The sequence below is a fragment of the Bipolaris zeicola genome (assembly GCF_000523435.1).
Source record: "Bipolaris zeicola 26-R-13 unplaced genomic scaffold scaffold_192, whole genome shotgun sequence".
NCBI classification, from domain to species: Eukaryota; Fungi; Ascomycota; class Dothideomycetes; order Pleosporales; family Pleosporaceae; genus Bipolaris; species Bipolaris zeicola.
In genome coordinates, this window is record NW_006912241.1 from 1 (window position 1) to 25,540 (window position 25,540).

The 25,540-nt window shown below is 50.8% G+C and overlaps 13 protein-coding genes across 13 annotated transcripts; 6 read left to right on the forward strand and 7 right to left on the reverse strand.

The window, feature by feature from the left end:
• Positions 1–170: 170 nt before the first annotated feature.
• Positions 171–425, reverse strand: COCCADRAFT_105612 (uncharacterized protein; the record flags this gene model as incomplete). Its single annotated transcript, XM_007717708.1, has 1 exon — positions 171–425. A coding segment is annotated over one exon (255 nt), but the record flags the coding sequence as incomplete, so codon positions are not given.
• A 1,190-nt stretch (positions 426–1,615) lies between these two features.
• On the forward strand, positions 1,616–2,311 carry COCCADRAFT_105584 (uncharacterized protein; the record flags this gene model as incomplete). Its single annotated transcript, XM_007717709.1, has 1 exon — positions 1,616–2,311. One exon carries the CDS (start codon positions 1,616–1,618, stop codon positions 2,309–2,311), a length of 696 nt encoding a protein of 231 aa, XP_007715899.1.
• A 1,695-nt stretch (positions 2,312–4,006) lies between these two features.
• Positions 4,007–4,558, reverse strand: COCCADRAFT_39881 (uncharacterized protein; the record flags this gene model as incomplete). The annotated part of the gene is made up of 2 exons (XM_007717710.1): positions 4,007–4,335; positions 4,393–4,558. The coding sequence occupies 2 exons, from the start codon at positions 4,556–4,558 to the stop codon at positions 4,007–4,009; spliced, it is 495 nt and encodes a 164-aa protein (XP_007715900.1).
• A 328-nt stretch (positions 4,559–4,886) lies between these two features.
• On the forward strand, positions 4,887–5,787 carry COCCADRAFT_105630 (uncharacterized protein; the record flags this gene model as incomplete). Its single annotated transcript, XM_007717711.1, has 3 exons — positions 4,887–5,067; positions 5,134–5,279; positions 5,338–5,787. 3 exons carry the CDS (start codon positions 4,887–4,889, stop codon positions 5,785–5,787), a joined length of 777 nt encoding a protein of 258 aa, XP_007715901.1.
• A 751-nt stretch (positions 5,788–6,538) lies between these two features.
• Positions 6,539–7,859, reverse strand: COCCADRAFT_39883 (uncharacterized protein; the record flags this gene model as incomplete). Its single annotated transcript, XM_007717712.1, has 2 exons — positions 6,539–7,451; positions 7,579–7,859. 2 exons carry the CDS (start codon positions 7,857–7,859, stop codon positions 6,539–6,541), a joined length of 1,194 nt encoding a protein of 397 aa, XP_007715902.1.
• A 402-nt stretch (positions 7,860–8,261) lies between these two features.
• Positions 8,262–8,471, reverse strand: COCCADRAFT_105615 (uncharacterized protein; the record flags this gene model as incomplete). Its single annotated transcript, XM_007717713.1, has 1 exon — positions 8,262–8,471. One exon carries the CDS (start codon positions 8,469–8,471, stop codon positions 8,262–8,264), a length of 210 nt encoding a protein of 69 aa, XP_007715903.1.
• A 533-nt stretch (positions 8,472–9,004) lies between these two features.
• On the forward strand, positions 9,005–11,415 carry COCCADRAFT_105593 (uncharacterized protein; the record flags this gene model as incomplete). The annotated part of the gene is made up of 5 exons (XM_007717714.1): positions 9,005–9,096; positions 9,157–10,149; positions 10,197–10,588; positions 10,644–11,058; positions 11,124–11,415. 5 exons carry the CDS (start codon positions 9,005–9,007, stop codon positions 11,413–11,415), a joined length of 2,184 nt encoding a protein of 727 aa, XP_007715904.1.
• Positions 11,416–11,692: 277 nt separating this feature from the next.
• Positions 11,693–12,995, reverse strand: COCCADRAFT_39885 (uncharacterized protein; the record flags this gene model as incomplete). The annotated part of the gene is made up of 4 exons (XM_007717715.1): positions 11,693–11,853; positions 11,944–12,763; positions 12,836–12,931; positions 12,981–12,995. The coding sequence occupies 4 exons, from the start codon at positions 12,993–12,995 to the stop codon at positions 11,693–11,695; spliced, it is 1,092 nt and encodes a 363-aa protein (XP_007715905.1).
• A 954-nt stretch (positions 12,996–13,949) lies between these two features.
• COCCADRAFT_39886 (uncharacterized protein) lies at positions 13,950–15,756 on the reverse strand (the record flags this gene model as incomplete). Its single annotated transcript, XM_007717716.1, has 3 exons — positions 13,950–14,873; positions 14,927–15,436; positions 15,526–15,756. The coding sequence occupies 3 exons, from the start codon at positions 15,754–15,756 to the stop codon at positions 13,950–13,952; spliced, it is 1,665 nt and encodes a 554-aa protein (XP_007715906.1).
• A 409-nt stretch (positions 15,757–16,165) lies between these two features.
• Positions 16,166–18,061, forward strand: COCCADRAFT_105604 (uncharacterized protein; the record flags this gene model as incomplete). The annotated part of the gene is made up of 3 exons (XM_007717717.1): positions 16,166–17,327; positions 17,375–17,753; positions 17,806–18,061. The coding sequence occupies 3 exons, from the start codon at positions 16,166–16,168 to the stop codon at positions 18,059–18,061; spliced, it is 1,797 nt and encodes a 598-aa protein (XP_007715907.1).
• Positions 18,062–18,747: 686 nt separating this feature from the next.
• Positions 18,748–19,680, forward strand: COCCADRAFT_39888 (uncharacterized protein; the record flags this gene model as incomplete). Its single annotated transcript, XM_007717718.1, has 2 exons — positions 18,748–19,411; positions 19,517–19,680. 2 exons carry the CDS (start codon positions 18,748–18,750, stop codon positions 19,678–19,680), a joined length of 828 nt encoding a protein of 275 aa, XP_007715908.1.
• A 230-nt stretch (positions 19,681–19,910) lies between these two features.
• COCCADRAFT_105589 (uncharacterized protein) lies at positions 19,911–20,484 on the reverse strand (the record flags this gene model as incomplete). The annotated part of the gene is made up of 3 exons (XM_007717719.1): positions 19,911–19,967; positions 20,030–20,182; positions 20,404–20,484. 3 exons carry the CDS (start codon positions 20,482–20,484, stop codon positions 19,911–19,913), a joined length of 291 nt encoding a protein of 96 aa, XP_007715909.1.
• A 264-nt stretch (positions 20,485–20,748) lies between these two features.
• COCCADRAFT_8055 (uncharacterized protein) lies at positions 20,749–25,307 on the forward strand (the record flags this gene model as incomplete). The annotated part of the gene is made up of 2 exons (XM_007717701.1): positions 20,749–20,766; positions 20,817–25,307. 2 exons carry the CDS (start codon positions 20,749–20,751, stop codon positions 25,305–25,307), a joined length of 4,509 nt encoding a protein of 1,502 aa, XP_007715891.1.
• Positions 25,308–25,540: the final 233 nt, after the last annotated feature.

Here is a 25,540-nt window from a genome sequence, read left to right on the forward strand (position 1 = left end):
TCAACGAGAGGGCTGCACACGTTAGAGTTGGCGTAAATCGATTTCTCGCGACGTGTTACCCCTATATCGGATAGAAAATTGACGAGTTTCGATGAAAAATTTCTGCTTAAAAGTTGGTGTGTGTAGCTGACCACGTAGCACGTTCGGAATAGTCTAGTCGTGGATGCTAGCTAGCCTTTGCACAAGACCGCTCGAGGTCCATGCTGGCTAGGTACTAAAATCTGTAAGTATGCGATCAAGATGAGAATCGATATTACAGCGGGATACAAGGCATCGAAGATCGCGAGCGCTTTGACAAATTGTGGCAGCATCTGTACAGCGTGAGTACCAGCAGAGTTAACCAGATTGAGATAGACATTGACGCCCAAGAGACTAGAATCGGTGAGGGTAGAATTGCGGAAGCCATCAAAGCCGGAGGTCGCTAACAGTTACCATTCACATGGTAGAGGCAATCATTTGCTGCACGAAATCGCAGTAAACAGCCCCACATGGAGCGGAAACGGCGGCTGTTTCGAGGAAGCGATTGGTGCAAGTATATAGATGGGCGTCAAGCTGCACTCTGATAACCAGTTTTACCTGTTGGTGGATTGGGGGTAGGGTAAGTATGTCGACATGGGTGCGGGTTGCCTTTCGGTTGGCGTCTGCGCACAAGCTGAAACCCACTCATCACGGGACATGTTGTCTTGGCCACTCCACACCCCCTTTGTGCCTCAATGATTACGCCACAGTGCACCAGTAAAATGGCCCACGACGGCTATGGTCGAATGCGTTCCGCGCCAGCTCGCCGTTGTTCCCTGGCGCAGAGATGCGATTCGGGTTACCCCTGCCAATCCGGCGGAATGCCGAGCGGCCAGCGCCACAACGAACGCCACCATTGCGCACTCGAGCTGAACAAGGAGCTGCCAAGCTGCAAATACGCTGGTTGACGTGCTGAGACCGCCCACCACCCTAAGCCGATTCCCTGGTAACATCTGTCATGTTGCGCCTGCCGCCGGCACGATACAGCTGAGATGGACCATGTCTGGTACCTTTTACTCGATTCGCCCTCTATCCGGGCTTTTCGCTTCATCCTAGCGTGTGGCACTTTTTGCCAGTGCCACCAGATCGCGGCGAGCTAGCATCTCGAAATCATCATGTTTCAGTGTCACCTGGGCTTGCTGATGTCGCCGTCAAAAGGTAAATAAGTAATTCACAATGGCATCGTTGTCGAGGGAAGCGAAATGCAGGAACAATAATACTCGTGGCTTTTTGGCTTCATCATATCAGCTTCTTCCTGTCCCGCCCCATATATCTCTTTTTATTGATAACGTCCAGGACCCCGGTGCAAGTTATACGGGAACAGACTAGAAGCTTTTGCCCACGAGTCTTGTAAAAACTCGATCTCGATACTATCGACCGGAGGCTTCGTGTCCCTAGTGCTTATGCTAACGAGTTGCCCCATCCCTTTTCTGAGGTGTGTCATATGAAAAGGCTGCCTTGCTGCTGTCCAGTCTACTGACCAAAGTAATCTAGAGCTATCCCGGCCTGCAGCATCTCTATATTTGTTAATTCGTCAGTTGCTTAGAAGTACTGTGCCAAGGCCTATATCCGTCGCACCGTCGTCATCACTGCTCCGATGCCTCCACTCCCTATATCTACTGGGGTTGGCTGCTTAGATGGTTGGCGCTCATCTTTTGAGTCACAGACTCTTTTTAGCACTATCTTGCTGGTTTCTTTGTTTGCAATAACCGTGCGATCAATCGCACGTATTCTGGGGAAAAGAAGAAAAAGCGTGTTGCGTTTTGATGAGAAGATGGAGGACTCGGGCATGGGCCAAGAGAATTTGGTTGTCAAAAAACGAAAAGATTCGTCTCAGGGTGGACAGATGGATGTGTCTGCGGGAAAGCAGGTGCATCCAGATGCGGACTCGAAAGAGAACATCGACCTGGAAGCACAAAGTCACGACACGACTCATCAGTCATCACTGGAACAAAACCAAAACGAATACCTTGAATCCCTCAAGCAGGAAACTCTGGAACCATCTCGTTCACCCATATACCCATGGATAGCACCGCCGCAAAGTCTTCCCGGACCATACGACGCACCGTACTTTCCAGTTCCCTTGCCAACAATCGCAGTCGCAGAAGTCATAAAAGAGGGCATGAAAACGGAAGCGCCTACAGATAAAAGGCCCGAAGAACTCGAGACTATCCTCTATTCACGCCGCATCCCCACAAATATCAGCCCAGAAAATGACACTATCCGCGAAGGCGTCGTCACTATCTCGACAAGAGGCTGGAGACGCAGCCAATGGACCATCAACGCAGGATGATGTCGTGTTGTTTTTCTTATTCTTCTTCTTTTATCCCGCAAAAATCCGCATATCGCCCTATTATCCGCGCGGCTGAAAAGGCAAAAAACAAGAACAAAAAATGAGGCTTCTAAGGGCGTGTAATTGACAATACCATCTCAAGCGTTGATGCTTTGAGAGAAGATGGAGAGAGGAAAAGAGCAAAAACACGACGCACAACCTCATTCTCTGCCGACTATTCTACTCTGCCCTTCTTCCAGCATCTACCTCCAGCCTCAGCTCATCCTTCCCTCTACCTACTCACCCATACACACTCTCATCTCTCCCTTCCTCTCCTCATCCCACCCGCCCAACCTCCCCCAGAAAAACCCGGGATTCTCATCTCCCTCCCCCCGAACCCCAGACAGCCGCACCCAAAGAAAAACAAGCAAGTAGCACATTGGCGCTTGTCCTTGCTTCGCTGTCCGCCCAGCTATCTCGAGCCGCGTGACCCCAAAACCCTTCGCAGCCAAAAAAACCCACCCACTCAACGGCGTGAACCGCATACGAGGCACCACCCTGTCGATTTGCAGCATGAGGCGTGCGTTAGCGCCGCGTGGTGGCGTGCGTGCTTGGTAGCTGAGTGCGAGGGAAAATAAGGTGATCGGGGAGAGGGGGGGGGGTCTAAGGATGCCGGTGCGGGCTGCGGGTAGGGAATTATAGGATTTGTGGGGCGGGGATTGGTGTGTGTGGGTGTGGGTTGTACTTTGGGGGGAGGGGGGAGGGAGAGAGTCAGAGGGTACATGGGGAAGGTACATGCAAGACTTTTTTGTTGTGAGGGTTGGGTCTACGGTGTATGGATGGAAGCAGTAGGAGATTGTATGACGGAACTACGGACCATGGGTATATGATTTTCTTGCGTAGTTATTTTTTTTAATGATTAGATAGAGAATATGGTTCCCTTTTGTTAGAATTATGATATCGTTCATTTCCATACAACTTTTTTTTTCACATCTCCCATATCTCTCTCTTTCCTTCATGTCCTTTCACTATATCGCACATAACTTCGAAACTCTAAACCTTTTTTCCCCTTCCCTTTTCTAGATTCAGAAAGAAAAAGGGTAACTAAGCAACTAAATAAATATTACGTGATCAAAAATTCCCCATGGGAAATTCCGAAAGTACGCTTTTTTTTCAGCTCTCGATTGGCATTCCGCGGAGAACATGACAAAGTTAGGCGGGGCTACTACTGCTGCTGCTATTGCTGCAACGCGGCTGAAAGCAACATTGGCACAAAACAAGTAACATTACTCTTGGTATTTCGCTTGTTCTTTCCTACTGAAATGGGTTCTAGATTGCAGGATATGTGGGGTTTTATGGAACCATTCAGCTGTGGGGAAGTCAAGTTAAGTATAGTTTATTAGCTGGAGAAAAGTTCCAAGGTATTTGTTTGTCTGTGTTTTAATTGTGATAAGGGCTTACTAGTTTCATTCTTAGTAAATGATATTCTTAATATAGTTATCCCTATATGATTTTTGCTTTCCAAGAATAGATAGAAGAATATCGGTTTCAAGGTTTAAGAAATGATCAAAACAGTAAATTCACATGATATGTTTTCTTTGGGGGATAATTTGAGTCAGTTTACTTGGGTATCATTGCCCAAAACAATTGCAAAAGAGGAGAAAAAACGCCAATACTATCCGTCAACTCTCGTTACTTCCCGACAGCTTGAAATGTCTAATATTTATCCTTCCATGCATACTTCTCACTAGCAGTATACCAGCGGATCAAGCTACGTGCGCCAACCTCATCACCTGTGCGAAATAACTGCGCGACGTCGACGTTGAGCGGGCTGTCTGGCTCTGCGCTGGTAAGCAGTTGGTGGATACTGGTCATAGTCGTAGAAATAGTGTATGCAGGGGTCCACGAGGTCTTGAGAAGGTCAAGGCAGATTTCTCCGGTTTTAAAGTCGACGTTGGGGTGGCAGATTGGAGTTATGAAGCGGACGGTGGGGGGTGCGAGGGGGTAGGTTGAGGGGATGGAGATGGAGAGGAGCCAGCAACCGTCTGTTTGGGTATGTGTTAGTAGCGTGAAGAGCATGTGGAAGAGGTGACTGCATGTACCTTCGTATGCGGTTCCTGGTACACCTTTCATGACGGCGCGCCATTGCATGACGTCGTCGTCGGTGGGCCCCAGGTCGTAGAGGACATCGTTCTTGTTGGATTGGTATGTTTGCAGCTCCGTCATCAGCCGCTTGATAGGCGAGGCGTTGCGCGAAGAGCCGGCCATGATGTGGGTTTCACTCTGCGATTGGCACACAAACCGTACTGGTGGTACGAGGTGGACAGTTGTGCGGGGAGTTTGTACAGAGGGAGCGCCGGGGGTGAGATGGCGGTGAAAGGCGAGTGAGGAGGCTGGCTGGCCAACACGTCCCAGGCGCAATGGGCTGGCTGGCTGGCTGGGTTGGCCGCGGTGATGCTGGCTGGCACCTCGGTCGCATAGAGCTCATGTGCGCTCCGCGACCAAAGCTTATCTCCCCACCAAAACTTTTGGACATGGGCGCCACCAACCCATGACGACGCCGACACGCGCATACAATACACAAATACATCCAGCCATGGTTGTCCCAACAGTTACCCTCACCCACCTGAATCGTGCCGATGGCTCAGCGACATATACACAGAATGGGTACTCCATCATCGGCGCCGTCAATGGGCCAATCGAGGTGCAGCGGCGCGATGAGTTGCCAGAAGAAGCCGCCATTGAAGTCAACCTGAGGCCAGCCGCGGGCGTAGGAAGTGCGTATTGGTATCCGATAGTAGAATGTCAAAGATAGCTCGGTGCTGACCATGATTCTGTGAAAGGCCCAAGAGAGCGACACCTCGAAACCCTCGTGCACAACACGCTGCGCAGCATTATCCTGACGCAATCGATACCACGAACACTGGTTCAAATCACCCTGCAAGTGAGGAGCTTACCAGAGGAAGATAGTACCGCAGGTGTCAATACGGTTCGTCTGCAGTCTACTGTTCGTCGCCACGGCCAAGATCGCTGACAACCATCCCAAGTCTCTTTCTCTCCTCCCCCACCTCCTCCATACCGCGCTTCTCGCCCTTCTCTCTGCCTCGATACCCCTATCTACAACTCTCACATCTGTACTCGTCGCGCAACCTGCCCCACCTTCTTCGGCGCTTCTATTCCCGACCGCCAACCAACTCTTGCGCGCGAAACCCATACGCTCGGTCCATGTCTTCGCTTTTTCGGGCAAGAGAAAGATGTTGTTGAGTGAGAGCGAAGGATCCTTTAGTTATGAAGATTGGAACGAAGCCTGTCAAATGGCTGAGGAGACGTGTTGCGGCGAGGACGACAGCGAAGACCAAGGCGGCATCAAATTGGACGTTGAGGGCGATGCAATGGAAATTGACGCGCAGGCTGAAGCAGAGAGCTTGGACAAGTGGCTGAGGAGCGTGGTGAAGAGAAAAGTGGAGCACGAGCAACGGTGGAGGAGCGCGACCTGAAGAGTGGATGTTGTTCAGACCAATGCAGACAGTGGGGAAGCCCTCTTCAAGAAGCCCAAAAGCTTCATGTCACATCTGACAAGCCCACCTTCTTGATATCGGTATGCGCAGAGAAGGCTGCCTCCGGACTCCACTCGGAGAAACAAGGCCACTGCTTAAGTCGCGTGTCCTTGGTGCTGCAGCTATGTATTGCTCGGCCGTTAAACAAGAGACAACTCTTTTCGAGAACCAAAAATATTTCCCCGTGCTAGATGAGTGGAATTTGAATACAACAGCAAAGGTGCCCAAGAGGTGGACTTTGCTTGACCTCTTGTGCATCTCTAAATACCAAGAGCATCCAATTATTGTAGGCCAAGTACCAAAAGTAAAGTTTCCTCAATTGATAACCTATGTGCATGAGATGCGATATGATAGCTATGCAGTAATTGAATGGCTTTTTGCTGTCAAAATATAGAAGAAAAAACAGGAAAGAATGCCTGATGATGCGAAAACATGTCGTCGTGAGAAATGGTATATGCGCGATAAACGTATAATAATGGTTTGTGGCCCATGGTACCTTGAACAAGCCGTCGTTTGAAATGTCGTCGTTTTTTCCCCTTAAATGTCGTTGAACTTCGTCCGATGATGATAATGGCCGTGGTGGAATCCCTTGTTTTCCCAGAGCTATGCATAAAAAAATCCAGAGAGAGAAAGGAAAGGCCCAATTCCAGAGGAGAGAGGAGGAAGAGAAAAAAATCCAAGTCGTATCCTGTCAAACAACCTCATACTTCTTGTGCTCACCACTTGCATGTTCCGCTATTATGCGTGTCAGGGATGCCTGAGGGTCCCACTCAGGCACTTCCCACATGGTTTTGCCTTTGGATATCTCTACATCGTCCACCAGCCTGACGTCTTGGCTGCACGCTTTGGCTTCCCTCAACCAGTCCTTCCACGCTTCCGTGTCGGGACAAGCCGAACTCTTCAGTACCCAATCCGTCTCTTTGGTAACACAAATTGCCTTCCACAGAGCCCATGTATACGATGTACTTTCAGACGGATAGCCCTTCGCGTCCATGTCGGAGCCGGTAAGACACTCGGATATCACCTCGTAGCAAGAAGTATCCCAGTGCATCTTGCTGGGTAATGCAGCCACGATCCAGTACGATGCGTTGAGGAGCATATAAGAGCCTGCCCACGCAATTTGGACTTGGATTTGCGCATTGGCGAGACAGATGACGCCGCCCATGAGCATCATGGTGCCTATCAAGCTCAGTAGCCGGTATACGGGAGCGTGTGTGATGAGGTAGTGGATGCCTTCGGGTGCAAAGTAAAGTTCCCGAGCAACATCTTCCTCACATCGCACCACCAAGAAACTGCCCTTCAAATATCGTATCACAAGATCTCCGCGTGGTACCTTGCGGTTTTTGTCGGGGCGTTTGGTGAGTTTCAATCGCCATTTGTTGCTCAGTCCAATCAGACTAGAGAGGAACGATAGCACCAGCGTAGCTACTATAGACATGCCGTCGTCTTGCCATATCGACAAGGCTAGGAGCAAGACGGAGAGGACGAAACCAATAAGGAGGACGACGGTGAGCGGGCCGAAAGTCTTCGATTTGAGGTCCTTCTCGTTAACGCGTTTTATTTGGACGACGCGGACACAGAAATCAGGGAGATTGTTAGCATCGCTAGTAGGCTTCTGTAAGCATGCCGCCGTGATCGCTGTCGCGTGTGTTACAGAGTCTGGTAGACAGGCGGGGAGGTGCCTTGTCGGAACTTGCTAGTAGCGAAGTTTACCAGTAATGGTGCACTCACCAGACAATGTTGCCAATATGGTTAATGTGATCTCGGTGGTTGCCCGAGACAATGCCCGTCACATGGCCTGGAAACGATTCAAGATTACTTGGTCTCGTGGGTCTCATGAGAGCCTGAGGTGCTGGCAGCAGGCGCGGCAAGAAGATCCATCTGGAAAGTGTTGAGACTTGCGCGTTGGCCAGTACGGAACCCTCTCCCAAAATGGCCAGGAAGCCAACAATGTCGAGCTGCAATTCTTTGTAGGAGAGTTTCCCATCGTTGTCGGCCGGAAGCCAATACATGTCGGTAAGCACTGGGGGTCTCTAGAGGGCGGAACGGAACGAAGGCGTAAAAAGGCAGAGATGCGGCATGGGTTCGATTTGAAGGCGGCGTGGATTGAAGTGCGGCGTCAAGGCGAGCACAGTTAGTAGAAGTTGATATATATCAAACAAAAATTCGAGGCACAAAGGCATGCATGACGGTGACGACGCGTGGAGGCGTGGAACGAATGTTGTACGGGCTGCAGCTGGGGGGCCAAAAGCGCCTGTGTTACCGCTCGGGTTAGAAGGCTGTCGGTTCGCGCTGCATCGAAGGAAGCGAGTGTCGATGCATGTCCAAAGCCCCATGCGATTGGAGCCTGGTGAATGAGGGGTCTCGCAGATGGCCTGTGGCTTTTTTGCATAGCCTCAATTGTGCCAGTGACTCTAGCCTTCTCTCCAGGAACTGACCCGCTTGTCGTGATAAACGCCTTGAGCCTGTCGACTGCTGCGCCCCCTCCGACGGCAAAGTGTACTAGGCTGGGCTTGACGTGAAACGATCCGACAGCGACAGCTGCGCTCACGGCCTAATTGTATCAACAAGACGTTGGATGTGGTGTCGCATGTATCTGAGGCGTCAAGAGAAGAAGGGAACATTCGCAGAAAGTGTGCGCTGATGTATGTGGACGCTCCTTCCTTTTCCATAGCGTGTCTGTTGCGGTTGCCATCACGAGGCAGACACTATCAAACATGCCGTCATTCACGCCCCTTCTCATCCTCTTCTCTTCATCCCCAGGCAACAGGACAAGGCGTGATCGAGGCGCAGCCCATATAGCTACACCGGAACTCCACTCATCAAACTACTTTACTGATTCGTACGGCCACGTGCCTTAGGCCAAACATCGGGCCTACAACATTTGACACTGGTACTACTCCATCGACAACACCAGGCTAGGTTTCGCCGGTAGTTGAAGGCCTTACCCAAATAGAGCATCAATATACCAGCCAACAACTCGTCTTACACCGAGTTTTGCTCACAGCCTAGACCGGTGAAGCAAGAAATTTGCCTCGAGGGGTTTTTGAATGCAGGTGCAACCGGATGCGATCATCATTGCATTGCTCTCCCTGCGACTTTATGCGCACCGGCATGAACAGCCGACCATAATCATCTTGCCAAAACAATCACCGGTATGCCCACTGACGGCGACATCAAACCTTCGAGTGCGTCTCAACAAGCCCGCCCAGGCTTGCTGGCCAAGTGTGGTATTGTGATCCCCACATTGTGAGTCTTGGACTAAACCACGCATGTCGTGTGCACGTCTGTACTAACCAATGCACGCAGCTTTGTACGTGGCAGACACACGTCTCCAGAGGATCCAAACAGGCTGGTCATGACAGCTGACTCACCAAAGAAGAGAAAAAGAGCGACGAGTTCGCATCCAACACGAAAGGTGCCCTTTCATCCTGCAGATATGGAGGCCCCTGATCCGATTCCTGATAGCCAAATGCAACAACAGCAAGAGGCACAGGCCTTGGCCAAGTTTGACCAGGAACTAAAGGATGCAACAGCATCGGAGAGATACGGGCAACAGAGGAGCAACCTTCTTCAAGTAGAAGAAGATAACGCTTGGGATCGGGAAGCAAGGCCCAACAGTAACTCAACGTCTGAGCAAGATAGGGTAGAGAGAAGAGCTGCCACCATCATACAGCAGATTCGCGAGTATGAACGCATCGTTACCTTTGGAAATCTGGCGTCAGAGTCGCTCCCGGATGTTGAAGATCAGGACATGGGTGGCCAGTTTCTTACTAACAAAGATCGGATAGATAAGGACAGCAAGTTGTTTGAGATATCCAAGATGGTGCCCAAGGGGGGCCTTCTGCATCTGCACTTCAATGCTGAATTACATCCTGAAATTCTTCTTGTACGAGCCCGAACAATGAAGAACATGTATATCCGCAGCATTCAGCGCATCCAAGATGAGCAGCAGTTGGCCACGACCGAGTTGGTCTTTAATGTCCTAGATCCAAACACTATCAATCCTAACGTTGACATATTTTCAATGGATTATCCTCTTGTCACAACGCCGGCCGATCTCAAAAAGGAAGAGTTTCAAAAGCAGATCTGGATGCCATGGGCGAAGTTCCAGGAGGAGTTTGAAAAGAAATTTCCTGGCCAGTACCTGCAGCAAGAACCAGGGACTTTCCGCGATGGGCAGCCACAACATTGTGGAGAATCGGCACCTCGTGCTCTATTAAGGCCAGCCGAGAACTGGCTAAGGTCGAAAATGGTACTTAGTCAAGAGGAGGCTTACCGTCCCGACCAGACTGTTAATGGGTATGTCTGTTGCTACTTGAGAAAACCATCTGCTGATACCCACACAGGGTCTGGGCGCGATTCAACCAAGCCACAAGGGCTTTTAAAGGGCTTCTAAACTACAAAAGTGTCTACGTATCCTATATAAGCGATGCCATTGACCGAATGATTGAGGAAAGGGTCATGTATGCTGAACTACGACCAATGCTTTTAGACAAGTTCATTCCTGGAGATAGTGGAAAGCCAGAGGATCGTGTTGATAATGCTGCTCAGATGAAGCTCATTATTGAGGGAGTAGAGGCAAAGAAGGCTGAGCTAAGGCAAAGAGGTGAGATTCACAAGTTCCCGTTCGGACTCAAGATCATATACTGCACGCCTCGATCAATACCACCTAAGATGATGGAGAACGAAATGAGGGACTGTATCAAGCTCAAGATTCAGTTCCCCAAGCTCATCTGCGGTAAGTGCCAAGAACAAGTCTAAAGAGGTGCGTTTAGTTTCTAACACACATACAGGATTCGACCTCGTCGGCGCTGAAGACCGACCCAACCACATTGACTTTTACAGAACCCAACTCGTCGCCTTCCAGGAAACATGCAAAGCACTAAATCTGGAAATCCCCTTCATGTTTCATGCCGGTGAAACGCTCCTAGACACAGGCGGCTCCGACGATCCCAAAAAATCCAATCTCTACGACGCAGTCGCCCTCAACTCGCAGCGCATCGGCCATGGTTTCGCCCTCATGAAGCACCCGCACTTGCTCGAGAAATTCAGAAAGACAGAGTCTAGCCCCGGGATCTGCATCGAGCTGTGCCCTATTTCCAATGAACTCTTGCATCTCTGTAGAAACGTAAAGGAGCATCCGTATCCAGAGTTGCTGGCTGCGGGTATACCTTGCACTGTCAATTCTGATAATCCATCTCTATTCAGGTGGGACTTCCTCTCCAACTATTATATTCTCTTGGTATCTCAGAATCGCTAACGGTTTAACATAGTAACTCCATGTCCCACGAATTCTATCAAATCATGGTCGGCGCGCCGAGCATGTCACTGTACAGCTGGAAGCAACTCGCACGGTGGAGCATCGACTACAGCTGTCTAAGTATCGAGGAAAAGAAGGAAGGCCATGGCTATCTCAACACGGCATGGGTGGAATTTTGCAAGGCTGTAGTGGAAAAGTACGATTTTTTGCTTGATGGCGATCGTATTGATGCGTTTAAGGCCGAAAAGGCGTATCCGGCGCGGAAGAGGAAGCATCCGGATGTCTTGAAGGCGCTTGCAGCGTGAAGGTGGGAAGGATATAGAAAATGTAATAGTGCAAGTTTTTGGCTTAGACTTCAAATACACTTGTTTTCGTTCAACATCTTGATATGACAAAATTCGTGTGCATAATGATCCTACTAAATCGTACGTAAGAACGAAAAAGAGTACTATCATTCCTTTCCTTCCCAAAAATCAAGGAAACACAGACGCCAAAAGTACCAACCTTCAACGCCCCTTGTACTCCAAACACCCCATGGCCCTCTTCAAATCCCAACTCGAAAAGGAAAAAAAAATCACACTCTCATGCCTTCCCCGTAACCGTCTGCCCCTTTGCTTTAGCAAACTGCGCACTACGCGCATGCGCCGGGTTCGAGGAGTAAAACTCATCTACAATGGGATGAATCATGACCGTCTGCTTTGAAATAGTTAGGGTACTATTTGTGGGAACTGTGACCCAATTATCTATATAACTCATTAGCCTTGATTTCGCATTGGGTATCAAAAAAAAACAGATAAAAAGGATGAGAGGAAGAAAGGGGAATGTTAACATACCGCGTTCAAACGTCAAGGGCTCACTGGCTACGAGCACGATATCGGATCCCTTATCCCTCCTCTCCATCACGTAGTTCCTTTCTCTGTCCTCGCTTTCCACACCGCCAGTGCTACTCCCATCATCGCTGCCCACCGACGCAGCAGCAGCAGCACCACGATGCGCATCTCCGCCAAGTTCCTTCCAACTAGTCCCACTACTGAAAAACAGACTCGCGGCCTCATCTTTCGTCGAACTGACATAGCGCGAGCACACGACACTAACCCCATCCGTGACCGCGAAATTCAATAAACTCCTACTATCCTCTTCCCCGACCCCCTGCTCGCCCACGACCTCCTTAATCAAGGCATTGATTCGCTCAATCGTCTTCAGCAGCGCCTTCCTGAGCACCGTATGTCCGAAGCCAACACCGGGCTCTACTTCTTTGTCGGGGGAGACGCCGGCGTTGGCGAGGCAGTCGAGGAACATGGCAAAGGCCCATTCGCTGTCAGTGGAGCCGCCGACGACGTTGAACCATTTCTCGGCGAGGCTGAGGGCGAAGCGGCGCTTGATTTGGCGCCAGGCGCCGATGCCGCCATTGTGCATGAACATGATGCTTTTGTAGCTGAAGGGGTGGCAGTTGCTGTCGCTGAGGTTGCCTTCGGTTGTGGCGCGTACGTGGGCGAAGATGAGGGACGAGGTCGTTTTGGAGGCGATGCGCGAGAGGTTGATGCAGTTCCAGGCGGGGATTGTGGAGGTGAAGACGCAGGGCGTGGGGCCTAAGGAGGGAGAGGTGTAGTAGCCGATGCCGAAGCCGTCGCCATTGTGTGGGCGGCGGCGGTCCTGGAGTGGTGGTTGTATTAGTTTGGAGGGCGAGGTGGATGACGCTTAGAGGAAATGGAACGGGGAACGTACTAGTCGTAGGCGCGAATCGAATGATTGTGTGAGGATAGAGTGAGTAGGGTTGAGAATGAGTTCAGAGAGAAGGATATCATCTTTGCCTTTGTAGACCTGCCATGTGTTAGTTGGGTATGACTTGGAGGTGTTGTAGCAGACTTGCCATGAATCTGCACATGGTGGGCGACTATTCTGTTCTCAGGCCTCAGTTGTAGTTGCAACTAGGAGTACAGAGCAAGGAAACCAGAACCGATATGTAGATGGTGAATGTGTGATGTACAGTGGTGTGCTGGCTGTGACGCTCAGGCGGTGTGTCCGCGATGATTGCGCCATCGGGGCAAAGCATTGGACAAGATGTTCCTTGTGCTCAACCGTATTTGCAGAGAGAATGGGCAAGAGACCACGATATCAAGATGCACAGGGTCAGCTTCATGGCATGCGAACACGCGACTACACAGCAATGCAAACTAAAAAGGCACAAAAGGCTGACGGCCCGGCGCGTTGCTGGACGTGCATGAGTACCACTGGCGGGCGGGGGTGTTCGCTCACTACAGCGTGTCCCCCCCTCGCCCAATGACGCACTACCTTCTCCCCCGTTCCCCCAGCCGGCGAACGGGCCAATCACGACAACTCACTTTCAAATGGGCACCAAAACACCAATGGATTGGCGATAATAAATTCAGCTATCTGGCCGGCACGACTGAACTGAGACTATATATTTTTGCCCTCGCACCCAAATGTCAAGAGCGCCCTTTGCAGAGCAGGCCGCCCAGTCCAAACCGCCCCGAGCTTCAGACAGAGAGCCAGCCAAACACAACGCCGGGGATATGATGCGGATAACAAACATGGGAGGGTTACAAGACGGTGTATCGTAGAGGCTTCATAGAAATCATGGCGAAGTGAAGGCTGCGAAAACATGGCAACATTTGCAAAGGAAAACTCGAAATCCCCGCAATCATGCCTCTTCCCCGGGTCACGTATCATATCGTGTATGATCTCAAAACCCTTCCAGGGCACTGGCAAACCCCTCTAGTCGCCCTCTCGTGGCTGGCTAGGGTCATCGAGGGAGCGCTGCATGGCTGACCATGCCCCCTCTCAACTCATTGGCAATAGTCGCGAATAAATCATCCGCTTACATGTCCATTGAGTCGCCTCCGTTGGCAAAGTTGAAGTTTTGTTGTTGCTGCTGACCAGCAGCTCCAAAGCCAAAGTGACCCTCCTGGTTGACCTGGGGTCCGCCTTCGGCCATGTTCTCCGCCTCTCCCTCATCGTCGGAAAAGTACTTTTCGATGATGTTGTACGCCTTCATGTAAATCTCCTCGTTGGCATTGTTCTGGCACTCGTGGATCTTCTCCATACCACCAACCTCCTCAATGAAGAGGGCGTAGCGGTTGATGGGCTCGCCGCCAGCACCACCCTCGCCGGCCTCCTTGTCCATCTCTCCGACCTTGAGAATGTTCTCTAGACCGTCAAGGGCGACTTGGATAATCTTGTTGTCGGGGCACGCGAGCAGGTCACACAGGGGCTTGATGCAGCCGCTCTGGACGAGGTAACGGATCTGGGCAGGCTTCTGCAGACCACCGCTTGTGGCGTTGGAAATGGCCCAGCATGCCTCCTTTCGTGTCTTGAAGTCGCCGTTCTGGAGGAGATGGATCAGGGGAGGAATGATGTTGGCGTCAATGACAGCCTGAATTTGGGTAGAGTTGCCGGCGGTGATGTTGGAGATGGTCCAGCAAGCCTCCTTACGGATACCATCCTTGGTGGAGCTCAGGAGCGACAGCAGGGCTGGGAGCGCGCCACAGTTGATGATGACTTGGGTCTGGACGTCATCGCCAGTGACAATGTTACCGACCGAGCGCAGGGCGGGTGTCTGGACCGATGTGGAGGCGTGCATCAGCAGCTCGACAAGACGGCGGGGGATGCCAGCCTCGATGACGGCCTGGATCTTGTCGTTGGAGCCATCGGACAGATATGAGATGGCCCAGCAGGCGTCGATGAGGACCTCGTCGTCAAGGGAGTAGACGAGCTTAGCAAGCACGGGAAGAGCGGGCTGGATCTGCAGGATTGTTAGGGGGATGCAGGCATGCGGGGCAGCGAAGCTCGACTCACAGTTTGCCAGTCGGGTTGAGGGGTCTTGCCACGGCAGAAGTTGCTGAGGGTCCATGTGGCATTGCGCAGCATGCTCAGCTTGCGGCTGTCACCCAGCAGAGCAAGCAGCGGGCGGAGAGCACCCGCCTGCAGCACAAAGTCGCGGCATGCGGGGCTATCTCCAGCAATGTTACCTAGGGCCCAGACAGCCTGCTCGCGCACGTCTGGCTCGTGGCTGCTGAGCAGCTCGACAAAGATGGGCACTGCGCCCGCCTCGATGACGACCTGTGTCTGCTGTGCCGAACCAGAGGCGATGTTGGTAAGGGCCCAGGCGGCCTCGAATTGTACCAGTGTGTGCGGCGAGCGAAGGAACTCGACAAAGCGGCTCACTACGCCCGTCTCGATAACGCGCTCAATGGGCGGGTTGCGCTCCTTGGAGAGGAGCTTACGGAACTTGGTTGTGGCCTGGATCTGCTCATCGATCTGTTCCGAGAAGACGCCCTTGACCATCTGGGGGAGCTCTTCGTTCAGCTATCGCATTGTGTCAGTCTCGAGCCTCTTTGACAAAGTCCGCCACAAGGGCGAGGGGGCAAAGCACGGCATGGTGGGGGTATACGGACCTGGCTCTCGATGTTGCCGCCCTCATCGTCGCTGTCGGGGGCAGCGCCCAGTGAGGCACCGGGCTGGTCTCGTCCTGAAATACCACGGCGCTTGGCAAGATTCTCTTCACGCTTTGCTCGACGGATCTCGACCTGTTGCTCTTCACGGCGACGACGGAGTTCGTCCGGCTTGAACGCGCTCTTGGCCTTGAACGTCGTGCGGCGGTGCTCGGGGATGTATTTGTCGGCCATTTTCTGCAACGACTCGATTTGACGGACAGAGTGTTGAGTCGGACAAGATTGCGGTGGGTCGTGTTTGTTTGTAAAAGGGAGTAAACTTTCTAACTAGAGGGGTGATTTTGAAAGCGGAAGCGGCAAAGCGGTCATGGCGCTAGCACCTAGCCTTGGCTCGAGCCTTACGCCCAAGCAACCACCATCAGCACCACGACGCGTCCCCTCGTCCCGAATCACGGCTGTATACTCACCCAGCCCTCCAGTGGCGTGGCGATATCTTCAGCACAATTCCATGCGATACACACGGCAAATCATTACGATTACAAGACCGTCCTCCTTTTGTGTAATTGCATGTGTCCTGACATGTGCCTGTTCTTTGACGGCCTGATAGCACACTAAGCCGCTTTCGGTACCACTCCCAGCTACCATGCAGTTGCCCAACGGCTTCACTGCCATCAAGGACGCAACATCAGAAGGTCAAAGCGTCAATCTAATAGGCATCCTCGTCGCTTACGATGGCCCAAAATCCTCTAAAGGTCTCGACCATGTTCTTTCCTTCACTATCCAAGACGACTTTGCGGACGCCTCTACCAGTATCTACTCCTCCATCAATGGTCGCATGTTCAAACCACCAAATAAATTCCCTAAGATCTCTGGTCTTGGAGATATCATAATTCTTCGTAATGCCAAGCTTAAGCAATGGAACGGGCGTATGGAATGCATTGGCGACAGACAATTCACTCATATGACTGTATTCCCTAGCAACATGATTCCTGTCCCGGAGCTCAGCCATGCCTTCCAAGCTGGCAGTCAAAAGCTCCCTTGCGATTCATCTTGGGGGGCTTCGCAACCCACAATCCCAGAGCAAATGGCTGTCATACACCTGAAGCACGCCTCTTCTGGTTCAGGCCAGCAAATACGACAGCATGTAGCGACGGCTGCGTTCAATACCCAAACAGGGAAAAGGGACTATCTGATCAAAGACTTGCAGTTTAACACTTTCGCGAACATCCGAGCACAAGTTGTCAACATCTACCACTATCACGGTCAAGTCGACTTGAAAGTTACCGACTACACTCCAAACGAGAGCATGTTTTATTACGCCGATCCTGAAAAGGAAGACAGCTTCCATGTTGCAGATAGACACTGGAAAGGTCCATACGGATACTTGACTCTCAGCGTTACCTTGTATGAAGAAAACGCAAACTGGGCAAGAGAACACTTGGCGATAGGTGACTATGTTTTCATACGAAACATGAGAGTGAAATTGTCTGCCCGTGGCAAACTTGAGGGCGTAGTGCATCAAGACAAAGTCAACAAATCACAAGTCGACATACGTTCTGTGAAGAGCGCGTCGGAAATTGCAGAAATCGACAACCGACGGAGAGAATACGAGAGCAAACGTGGCGGCGGTGTAACAGCTTTCGAAAAAATACAGAGTGAAGCTAAAAAACCTTCTGCCAAAACATCACACGACAAGAAATTGGCCAAAAGAGAACGACAGCGGGTTGAGAAAGAAGCCGAGCAACAGGAAATTGAAAAGAAGGCCCGTGAATGGGAAGCCTCACGCAGTGGCGTAAATACCAATAGTGAGACTCGTGTCATCTCTTGTTGATCTATACTAACCCAGATGTAGTCCGATGCGCTCATGTGGATATGAAGTCTTCCACAATCTCTGAAATCATACACAACCCTCATCTTCGTGTGCGCACGCTTGAAAAGTGTAATGACTATGAACTTCCCTTTGTCAATTGCCGGTACCGATCTCGTGTGCGCGTAATTGATGTGTTCCCTCCCAAACTTGAACTCTTTGCTCACTCTCTAAATGATCCAAACTGGACCAAGCGGTCTGGAAAGCAGCATGCCGACAATACATGCCCGAAAGAAAGATGGGAGTGGGGATTCGTGCTCCTGCTGGAAGACGCAGAAGTACCTCGGGGCGGTGTGTCTGAGAAGCTGCGTGTTGTTGTGAACAACAGCTCAGCACAGTACCTGTTGAAACTGAATGCGCAAGAGTAAGCGAGCTTTAGATCGTTGCTAGTCACATGCTGATTGACATCATCACAGCCTCAAGAACAACCCCAAAGTGCTGAGACAGCTTGAACAAAAACTGTTCCTTCTCTGGGGAAACTTAATGGAGTTGAAGACAGAACTGAGAGCTAAAGGCTCCGATCTCCCATTACCACCCGGTGATAACCGTTTGCAGAACAAGCCTTTTGACACATGCATAGAAGAGTATGGCTGTGAGGTACCCGTCACGGAGGACCATCCGTTTGGTTATCAGCGCATGCATAACTTGGCACTGACGACAATCATGGATTGATGTATGTATTCGCTTTGGGCTGATTGATTGTTGGGCGAGATCGACACATTCACATCATTATTTAATTGGATGAAACTGACTTTAGACAAGACCCTTGAGGGTTTTCTGCGTCACGGCGTCTAAGTACTGTGACGTGCTCAGTAGCCACCGACTTTCCTTCAACTAGGGTATCCTGCGTGTTTTAGTTGATGCAGGGTCCCCTCGCCGCACGACTTTACTTGGTAAAGAGGGACACGTACTAGCTCGGATTGAGTAACTCAACCGACTCAAGAAACGAGATTGTATAGGACTCGCCCTATTACGACTGACCAATACCCTTTGACTGAAGGTATACCGACTTAGGGCCATCCGTATTATGTGTGGGCCCAAGTCACCAAGGAGGCTAAAATGGCGTTTACCAGAATTGCGTGATTAAACGTGCTTGGAGCGGAATATGACCGAACCGCGTACCATCATCAATCAACACTTGAGTGACAAAGAATAACACACTATAGTTTCGAGACTTGAAATCGAATAAAAATATTAATAAAGAATTACAAAAACTACGTACCAAACGCCTGGAAGGTGAAGAAACAACATAGGTAAGTATTGTTGGATGCTCAACGGAGTATTCTGGCATCAGTTGTACAAGGGAAAGAAGAGAGATCTGACAGATCAACTTCAGGAAGAAATATTCCAAGAAAACCATGGAGAGACCAGGATATACAATTGCTCTTCCAGCCCAAGCACCGGACCTCAAGGAACCGAATGTCAAAATAACAGAACTCCCGGCTACACCGCCTTCACCCAACAAATCCATCCCACTCCGCAGCGTCACTCTTCGAGATCCAACCCTCATAACCACAGATTTCGACGCCCACCGCTTCCAAGCTGCAGCCTACACTCAGCTCATCAGCGCTGTCATCCCAAAATTTCCGACCCAAGCTCCTGCACCAATAACACCGCCCGGCCCAGCCCCCTCAGACACCCTCATCACATCTCCCTACAACAAACCCGGCCACTACCTGTCCCTCTCTACCCCTCCCCTGCCTCTCCCTTCCCTCCTCCTCGCCGTAGCCTTAACATCCCTCCAACCCACTCTCCCCACCTACGCTACAGCCCCATACACCTCCGCGCTCAACCTCGACATCGTGCTCGATGTCCTACGCGCACTTGTTAAAAGCGAAGGTGTAGAATGGCCAGAAACACGCTTCTACGTCGTTGTCTTCCGGAGCAAACTCAAAGACAACATTGATAATGATCATCTGTACAAGTTGGACGAGGAGAGTCACAGAGAGGCGTGTGAGTCCGGTGGGTTGCTGAAATACTGGTTTGGAAAGAGCGATGCGGAAAGGAGGAATTTGGCAACTTGTATGTTTTCATTCCCTTGTTCTTGTTTTTTTTCTTGCTGGAATTAGCCACGTGATGTGGTGTGGTGGTTGAGGAAGACACGGTTTAACTGACGTTCGTGAGCAGGTTTTTGGCATAGCAGGGAAGATGCGTATCGAGGGGGTTTGGGGCCGTGGCATAAGAAGGCACGGGCGGCGGGGAGGGAGTTGTATGAGCATATTACATTTACTACACATCGGTTTACTGTGCTTGAGGGAGTCAAGGGGTATACGTTTGAGGATTATCATTAATGAAGGGTTTGTGGGAGGGAGATAGGAGGGGGCGTTTTCTTTCCAAGTTCGCAAATGGTAAAAGGGAATAGAGGATATAGATAGAATGGGAAAAGTCAAGAAGAACAGCTTTGAATTGCCCAGATGGTCTATACCATGTCCTACTGTACACTGCATATTTACTATGCAGAGCTCCAAACCCACACCGAATGGTATCGATCAATGTCCCCCGCTCGCACGTCAAAAGTCGCTTATGGTCGGATAACGCGGAGGCCGTCTTTCGAGGGTGCTGCTGCTCGCTTGAATGACTGTTTGGCGCGGTTAGGACGCTACGTGCTTGATAGAAGTTGGTGCGTCGAGGGAAACTGACGTTGTCGCACTCTTCCCATGCCCTTCCAGCACCGAAACCGAGACCGACAAAGGCGGGCCATGCGCGTCGCTTGAAGAGGAGGACCGAGAAGACGACGCCGAAGGAGACTCCGAGACCCGAGCGGATGAGCATTGAGGAGAGGCAGCGGTCCCACTGTGGGCATATGTTAGTAGCCTTGTTCGAACCCAATCTTTGTGCTGCTTATCGGTGTGGGTTGGTGGTGTTGGCATGGGCAGTCATCCGAGTCGCGTGAGAGCATTGTGCCCCGCCATTGCATACGAGGGCATTCTTCCCAAACAACCAGATGCACCAATTCGAACCCAGACATTGCCAATGCCTTCATCACGGGATTGTGTCGGGAGTGGCTATTCTACCTTTTCGTTGAGCAGAGCCTCGCTCATGGGACGGGTCGTACGCGAGATGGACGCAACGGGCTGGGGGTTGTTTTCGGCCATGGCAGCGGATATGTCGAGTGCAATTGATGGATGCAACGGCGCACTCGGTGTGCTGAGAGGTGAATGGGAGCGGCTCGACGTGGTGTTGATGGTCTTCGCCCGACAGCTGGGAATGCCGAACTTTGACGTCGCCGGCCCTTGGCAGGAACGACAAGGGTACGCTTGGTCCGTGCACAACTTTTTTCGACCTTACTACCACTGCTTTACTCGCCTGCTACGTTTCCTTTAGCTTTTGCAACTGCAAACGGGAAGTGAGGTGACAAGATGGCGCCAATCCAGCCAGTGAGTAAGAGACGTATAATTTGTCAAGAAGGTAGCTGACATCTGAATAGGCCTCGAAGAACGACCCTGCGTCGACCCGCCCGCGGCTGCAAGCCATTAACCAGGACTTTTCCGACCTAGACGAACAAATTTCACAAGTTGCGCATATAATAGGTCTTCCTGAAGATTGGACCACTGTGACAGAAGAGGAAGTAAAGGCCAGGATCATACAGCGACTTGTGCGCGCAAGAGCGGAATGGGTTTTGCGATGGATACTTGACAAACTGAAGGATGATTTGGAAATAGGGCGCACAGCGCGGGGAAATGCGAACGCATGGCAACTTCTTGAATGGATGATTCAAATCCTTCCTGTTTCGAGAAGCGCATCTCATTTACGCGACGCCAGTTTCCCGAGCATTCTTGAGCGAGCGCTTGTTGAGAACTTCGACAAGGAACCTACTGTGCAGCCTGCAAGCGCATCCGAGGATGTTCACATGAATGACGATTCCGAGTCGAGCGCGACCGTCCGGGAAGACAGCAAGCCATCTAAGAAACGAAAGCGCGGAATTGTGCAAAGTCCACCCTTGAGAACGGCAACTCTCGATCCAGCAAAACTCGGTCATCTTTTTCGCGTAATTCGATCTATCGTAGCCTCGATAACCGCTTTGGCCGCAGGAAACAAGGGCGACGATACTACTCAAGCGGAGCTTATGAAGATGGTCTTGAGGACCGACAGTGCGGAAGCTTCACGGATCCTGAGGTTCTGGCTCACGAGCGTTCACCGAATTCTAAGCACTCCTTCAAAAAACACACATCTGGACCCCTACTGGACAGAATTCGTCGACCTCTCCCTACCCTACGGAATCTGGGATCTACGAACAGTGGATGCAAAAGATGAGACTGGTGCGTCTGCTGAAGAGTTCAGCACAGAGTGCCTTGTTCCTACATTGGATCTTCTCGTATACCTACAGGATTTACGCGACGGAGGTGTCTCGAATGTTCCTTCTTATGCAGTTAGTCGCGCGATTGGAGCATTGGACAAGTCATTAACTAGGCATTTATTTGCGCCTTCGAGAGCGGCTTTCTTTGGCGAGACCAGCAGTAGATCTTCTTCGGGCGAAGCCCCAAAGCCGCGGGACGCCCAAGTGTTGGCCAGCAACTTGGAACCTCTGCGTGCGAAGCTCCTCCAAGCTGCGCAGATTGAGGATGGCGGCGATGTTCTGCCAACAAGACTTGCATCCCTGTTCGACGCAGTCCCCCACTTATTAGATTTGGTCATCCGCGTATCCCCGTCTCGAACACCGAAAAGCAGGGCCATGGAGAAACCCTGGCTGCAAGCTGTCTTTTCTACACTTGCTGAGTGCGCGGGATGTTCACTGACGACTCCTCCGGAGTTCATCACACGCCAAACCGCGGTCGCTGCTCTCAGTGCTGCTTTGCGTGTGCTGCAAGTCCATGAAGTTACTCTTGGTTCAGATCTCGTCAAGACCATCTTTTGGTACCATTGCGGAGTCAAATACCCAGAAGGTCAAGAGAAGAAGGTGCATTGGTCCCTAATTGCATCTTTGATCGAGCTTGACTCCTCGGTATTCGTCATAGGATCGAAATCAGGCAGCAAAGGAACACAAGCAGACCATACTGAGCTTGTTGAGTTCATTTTCGAGCAGATATCTGCAGTGGAGTTGAGCGGTCAAGGGTTTCTTGATGAGAAGCAGGCCCAGAAGACTGAGAACCAGCCAGAAATTACCAGAAACTCACAATTGACAAGAAAAGCAATTCTAGAGAAGGTTATTATCCCTCTCATGTCGGCCTTTGTACGAAGTCGCAACTTGCTAGGCTTCATTCGCAGATGGGATGATCAGTTGATCAAAAGCTACAGACATGGGAAACGCAAGGCTCTTAAAGATCGACAAGATATCATTTGGCAAGATCGCGCCCTCTACACTGCCTTGGCAGGTGTTTTTGAACAGTCTCTCACTCTGGGTCAAATCAAGATTCTTATTCAAGATCATGAAGAGCGTTTGGCGACACTGAAAGAGGCAATGGAAGCAGCGTCCAAAGAAGATGTAAAGGTCAAGAAGCTCGCAGCTTACAAGAACGCGGCAAGCAGCGCTGTCCTCATCCCCGCTTTCCTTCAATCCATTCGATCAGACAACACCGTCGAGATGCTGAAGTTTGACCTTCAGCTGTTGTTTTCCATTTATGTCACTTGGGTACAAGATGACGCCTACAGCTTCTACACGCAGCCCCACCTTTCTTGGTTCACATTGTGCCAATTGCTAGTTGATCTCTGGCCAGTTCATATGCACGCTTCTTTCCGGGAACAGCAGGAGTTATTATATCCGCTATTTGAGCAGGCTACCAAGGACATCTCCTCTGGACGCAAAGACAAAAGCCGAAATGTGGACTCGTCCTCACGAGCGGCTGCTATGCTTTTCTCCTTCAACGCATGCGATCGCCTTCAAACAGTGCCTGGTTCTGAAGATGTCATCCGTAATGGGATGCAAAAGATCCTAGAGAATCTCTCTCCTACGCAGTTGGGAGATGAAGACGGTAAATGCATGGTAGAAGTTTTCTGTAGCAACTTCATCAATTTGCTCGAGCCTCTTGAGGCAAATGCTTGCTGCGATACGATATGCAGGATCTTGTCCAGACTTCCTCAGCTGGGAAAGATTTCTAGCGATCTCATCTGCAGGTCCCTCTCTGAGTCTGTCGCCAAGAGCGGGAGCGCATCAACTCAAAGTGCTTATTCTGCAGCACTTTTGAAAGCTCTGGGACAAGATGTTGATGATGGCATCTATACTGCAGTCGCAGAAGCCATCCTTCACATCAATCCTCAGGCGCTTGCTCGCGAACAGAGAAAGTTGATACTGGACCGTACAACTGAGCTTTTGATCTCCGGGAAATCCAATCCAGTTGAGCTTTTGGGCGTCGTCGACCACCTCCAGTACGTGCCGAATGCATCGGCACAAGTGTCAACCGAAGCCACCGTGCTTTTCGATATTGCGGAGCAACTCCATCAACAAGACGTGGAAACGGAGACCGTCCTACAGCTTCTTAGAGGGCTTGTTCAAAAGACACTGATGCAAATTCTACCGAACCAAACCCAGTCAAAAAACAAGGAGTTTGTCATCGAATTCACAGGGAGATTGCTTTCCATCACCAAGGCTAGAGATCAGTGCTCATTAGCGAGGCTCTCAATTCTCCGAGCGACATCATCAGCCCAGAAACAGAACACTCTTCTGCATATTGAGCGATACATCGATCTCCTGAAGAAGTTGCTCAGCAGTCCGGACATTGATGTGCTACAGGGTTCTCTCGATGCTTTCAACGACCTATCGATATCTGCATTGAGAGAAGCCAAGTTGTTCGACCGTGTCCAGACTTGGCTCCGGACGTGGATCAAGGATGCTGTGGACCTTGATCAATACCAAGCACCTGACGTCGTGATTCGATCTGACGTCGTCGAATATGTCGCGCGTGTATACAACTTGGTTACGAAGTTCGAGTTGTATCCTGATATGACATGGCTAGTACGCTTGACGCTCACGCTTGTACAATGGAGCCCGGTTTCTATGCAGAATACCGTGCACACTACACTTAAAGATGCACTCACACCTCTCGCCGTCTACGAGAAATTGGATTTGATTGCAGTGTTGACTGCTGATCAAAAGTTACCGAACTCTGCCGCGGCATATCGCATCCTCAACAACCTTGTCTCAACAATGGACGACAAGCTTGAGGTTAATGCTGAGCTGAAACAAAAGCAGCTGGCATTGTTGCCCAAACTCTGTGCTTTACTTGCTGATTGCACCGACTATGAGTCATTCAACAGCCTCCTCAGCTGTATAGACACCATCTTGAATGATAAGCCTTCACTCGCGTCGCAATACAGTATCGAGTGCGCTTTCGGCATGCTTGTCAAGCTGACTTCGCGAAGCAGCCCTGCACTGTCCTCTCGATATGCTCCATCGGTCTTTTCAAGGCTTTGTCATACGAGTCGCCTGATCCTACTTGTACACAGGGGTCGCCTTGGTGGACGCTTTCACCTCTTCTTGCCGCTCTTGCAAGGCCTCTTGTTCTGTTTGTTCATCCCAAATGCTAGTCGAAGCGGCGCACTACCTTCATGGTTACGAACCACTGTAGCCACAGAGCCCATACGACTCACAGCTGCCAACGCTTCAGAGTTCACGCGGCTGCTCTCTACACTTTGTAACCCCCCACAGTCTTCAATCACAAAAGCACACCAACATCACCAATCACGCAAATCCAAGGATCTCAACGATCCGATCAAAGCAGCTCGTGAGAAGGCGAGTAACTTCTTGTATCCACTCCTTGCGTCATTCTGTCGCTTCCAGCTCAACGGAAGGCTAGATCAGAGTGTCAGAGAGAAGCTGATGCCTGGCATCTGGGAGGTTGTCGGCACGGCGAGCCTGCACAGAGAGACACTGGACGCAATGTTTGCCGGTCTAGGCAGAAGTGAGAGGGACATCTGGAAGGGCCTATGGGAAGATTGGGAGGGGGTCCACGGGAGGAGACAGGTTGTCGGTCATGGAGAGTGAAGCGCCGAGTTGCCAAGATTATCATAGATATCCGCAAGCAAACGCTGTGGATGGGATCACGACAACTTCTTTTGCGGCATGTACTAATACAATTTCATGGACAATATGCCGCTGTGCTTTCAGGAGACCTGAGACTTACTCAATACAATCAAACTTACAATGTGAACAATATGGAGTGTCGATCTGTTTGCTCTCACTCCTCTCTCATCAGCCTGCTATTGTCAAGTCAATTC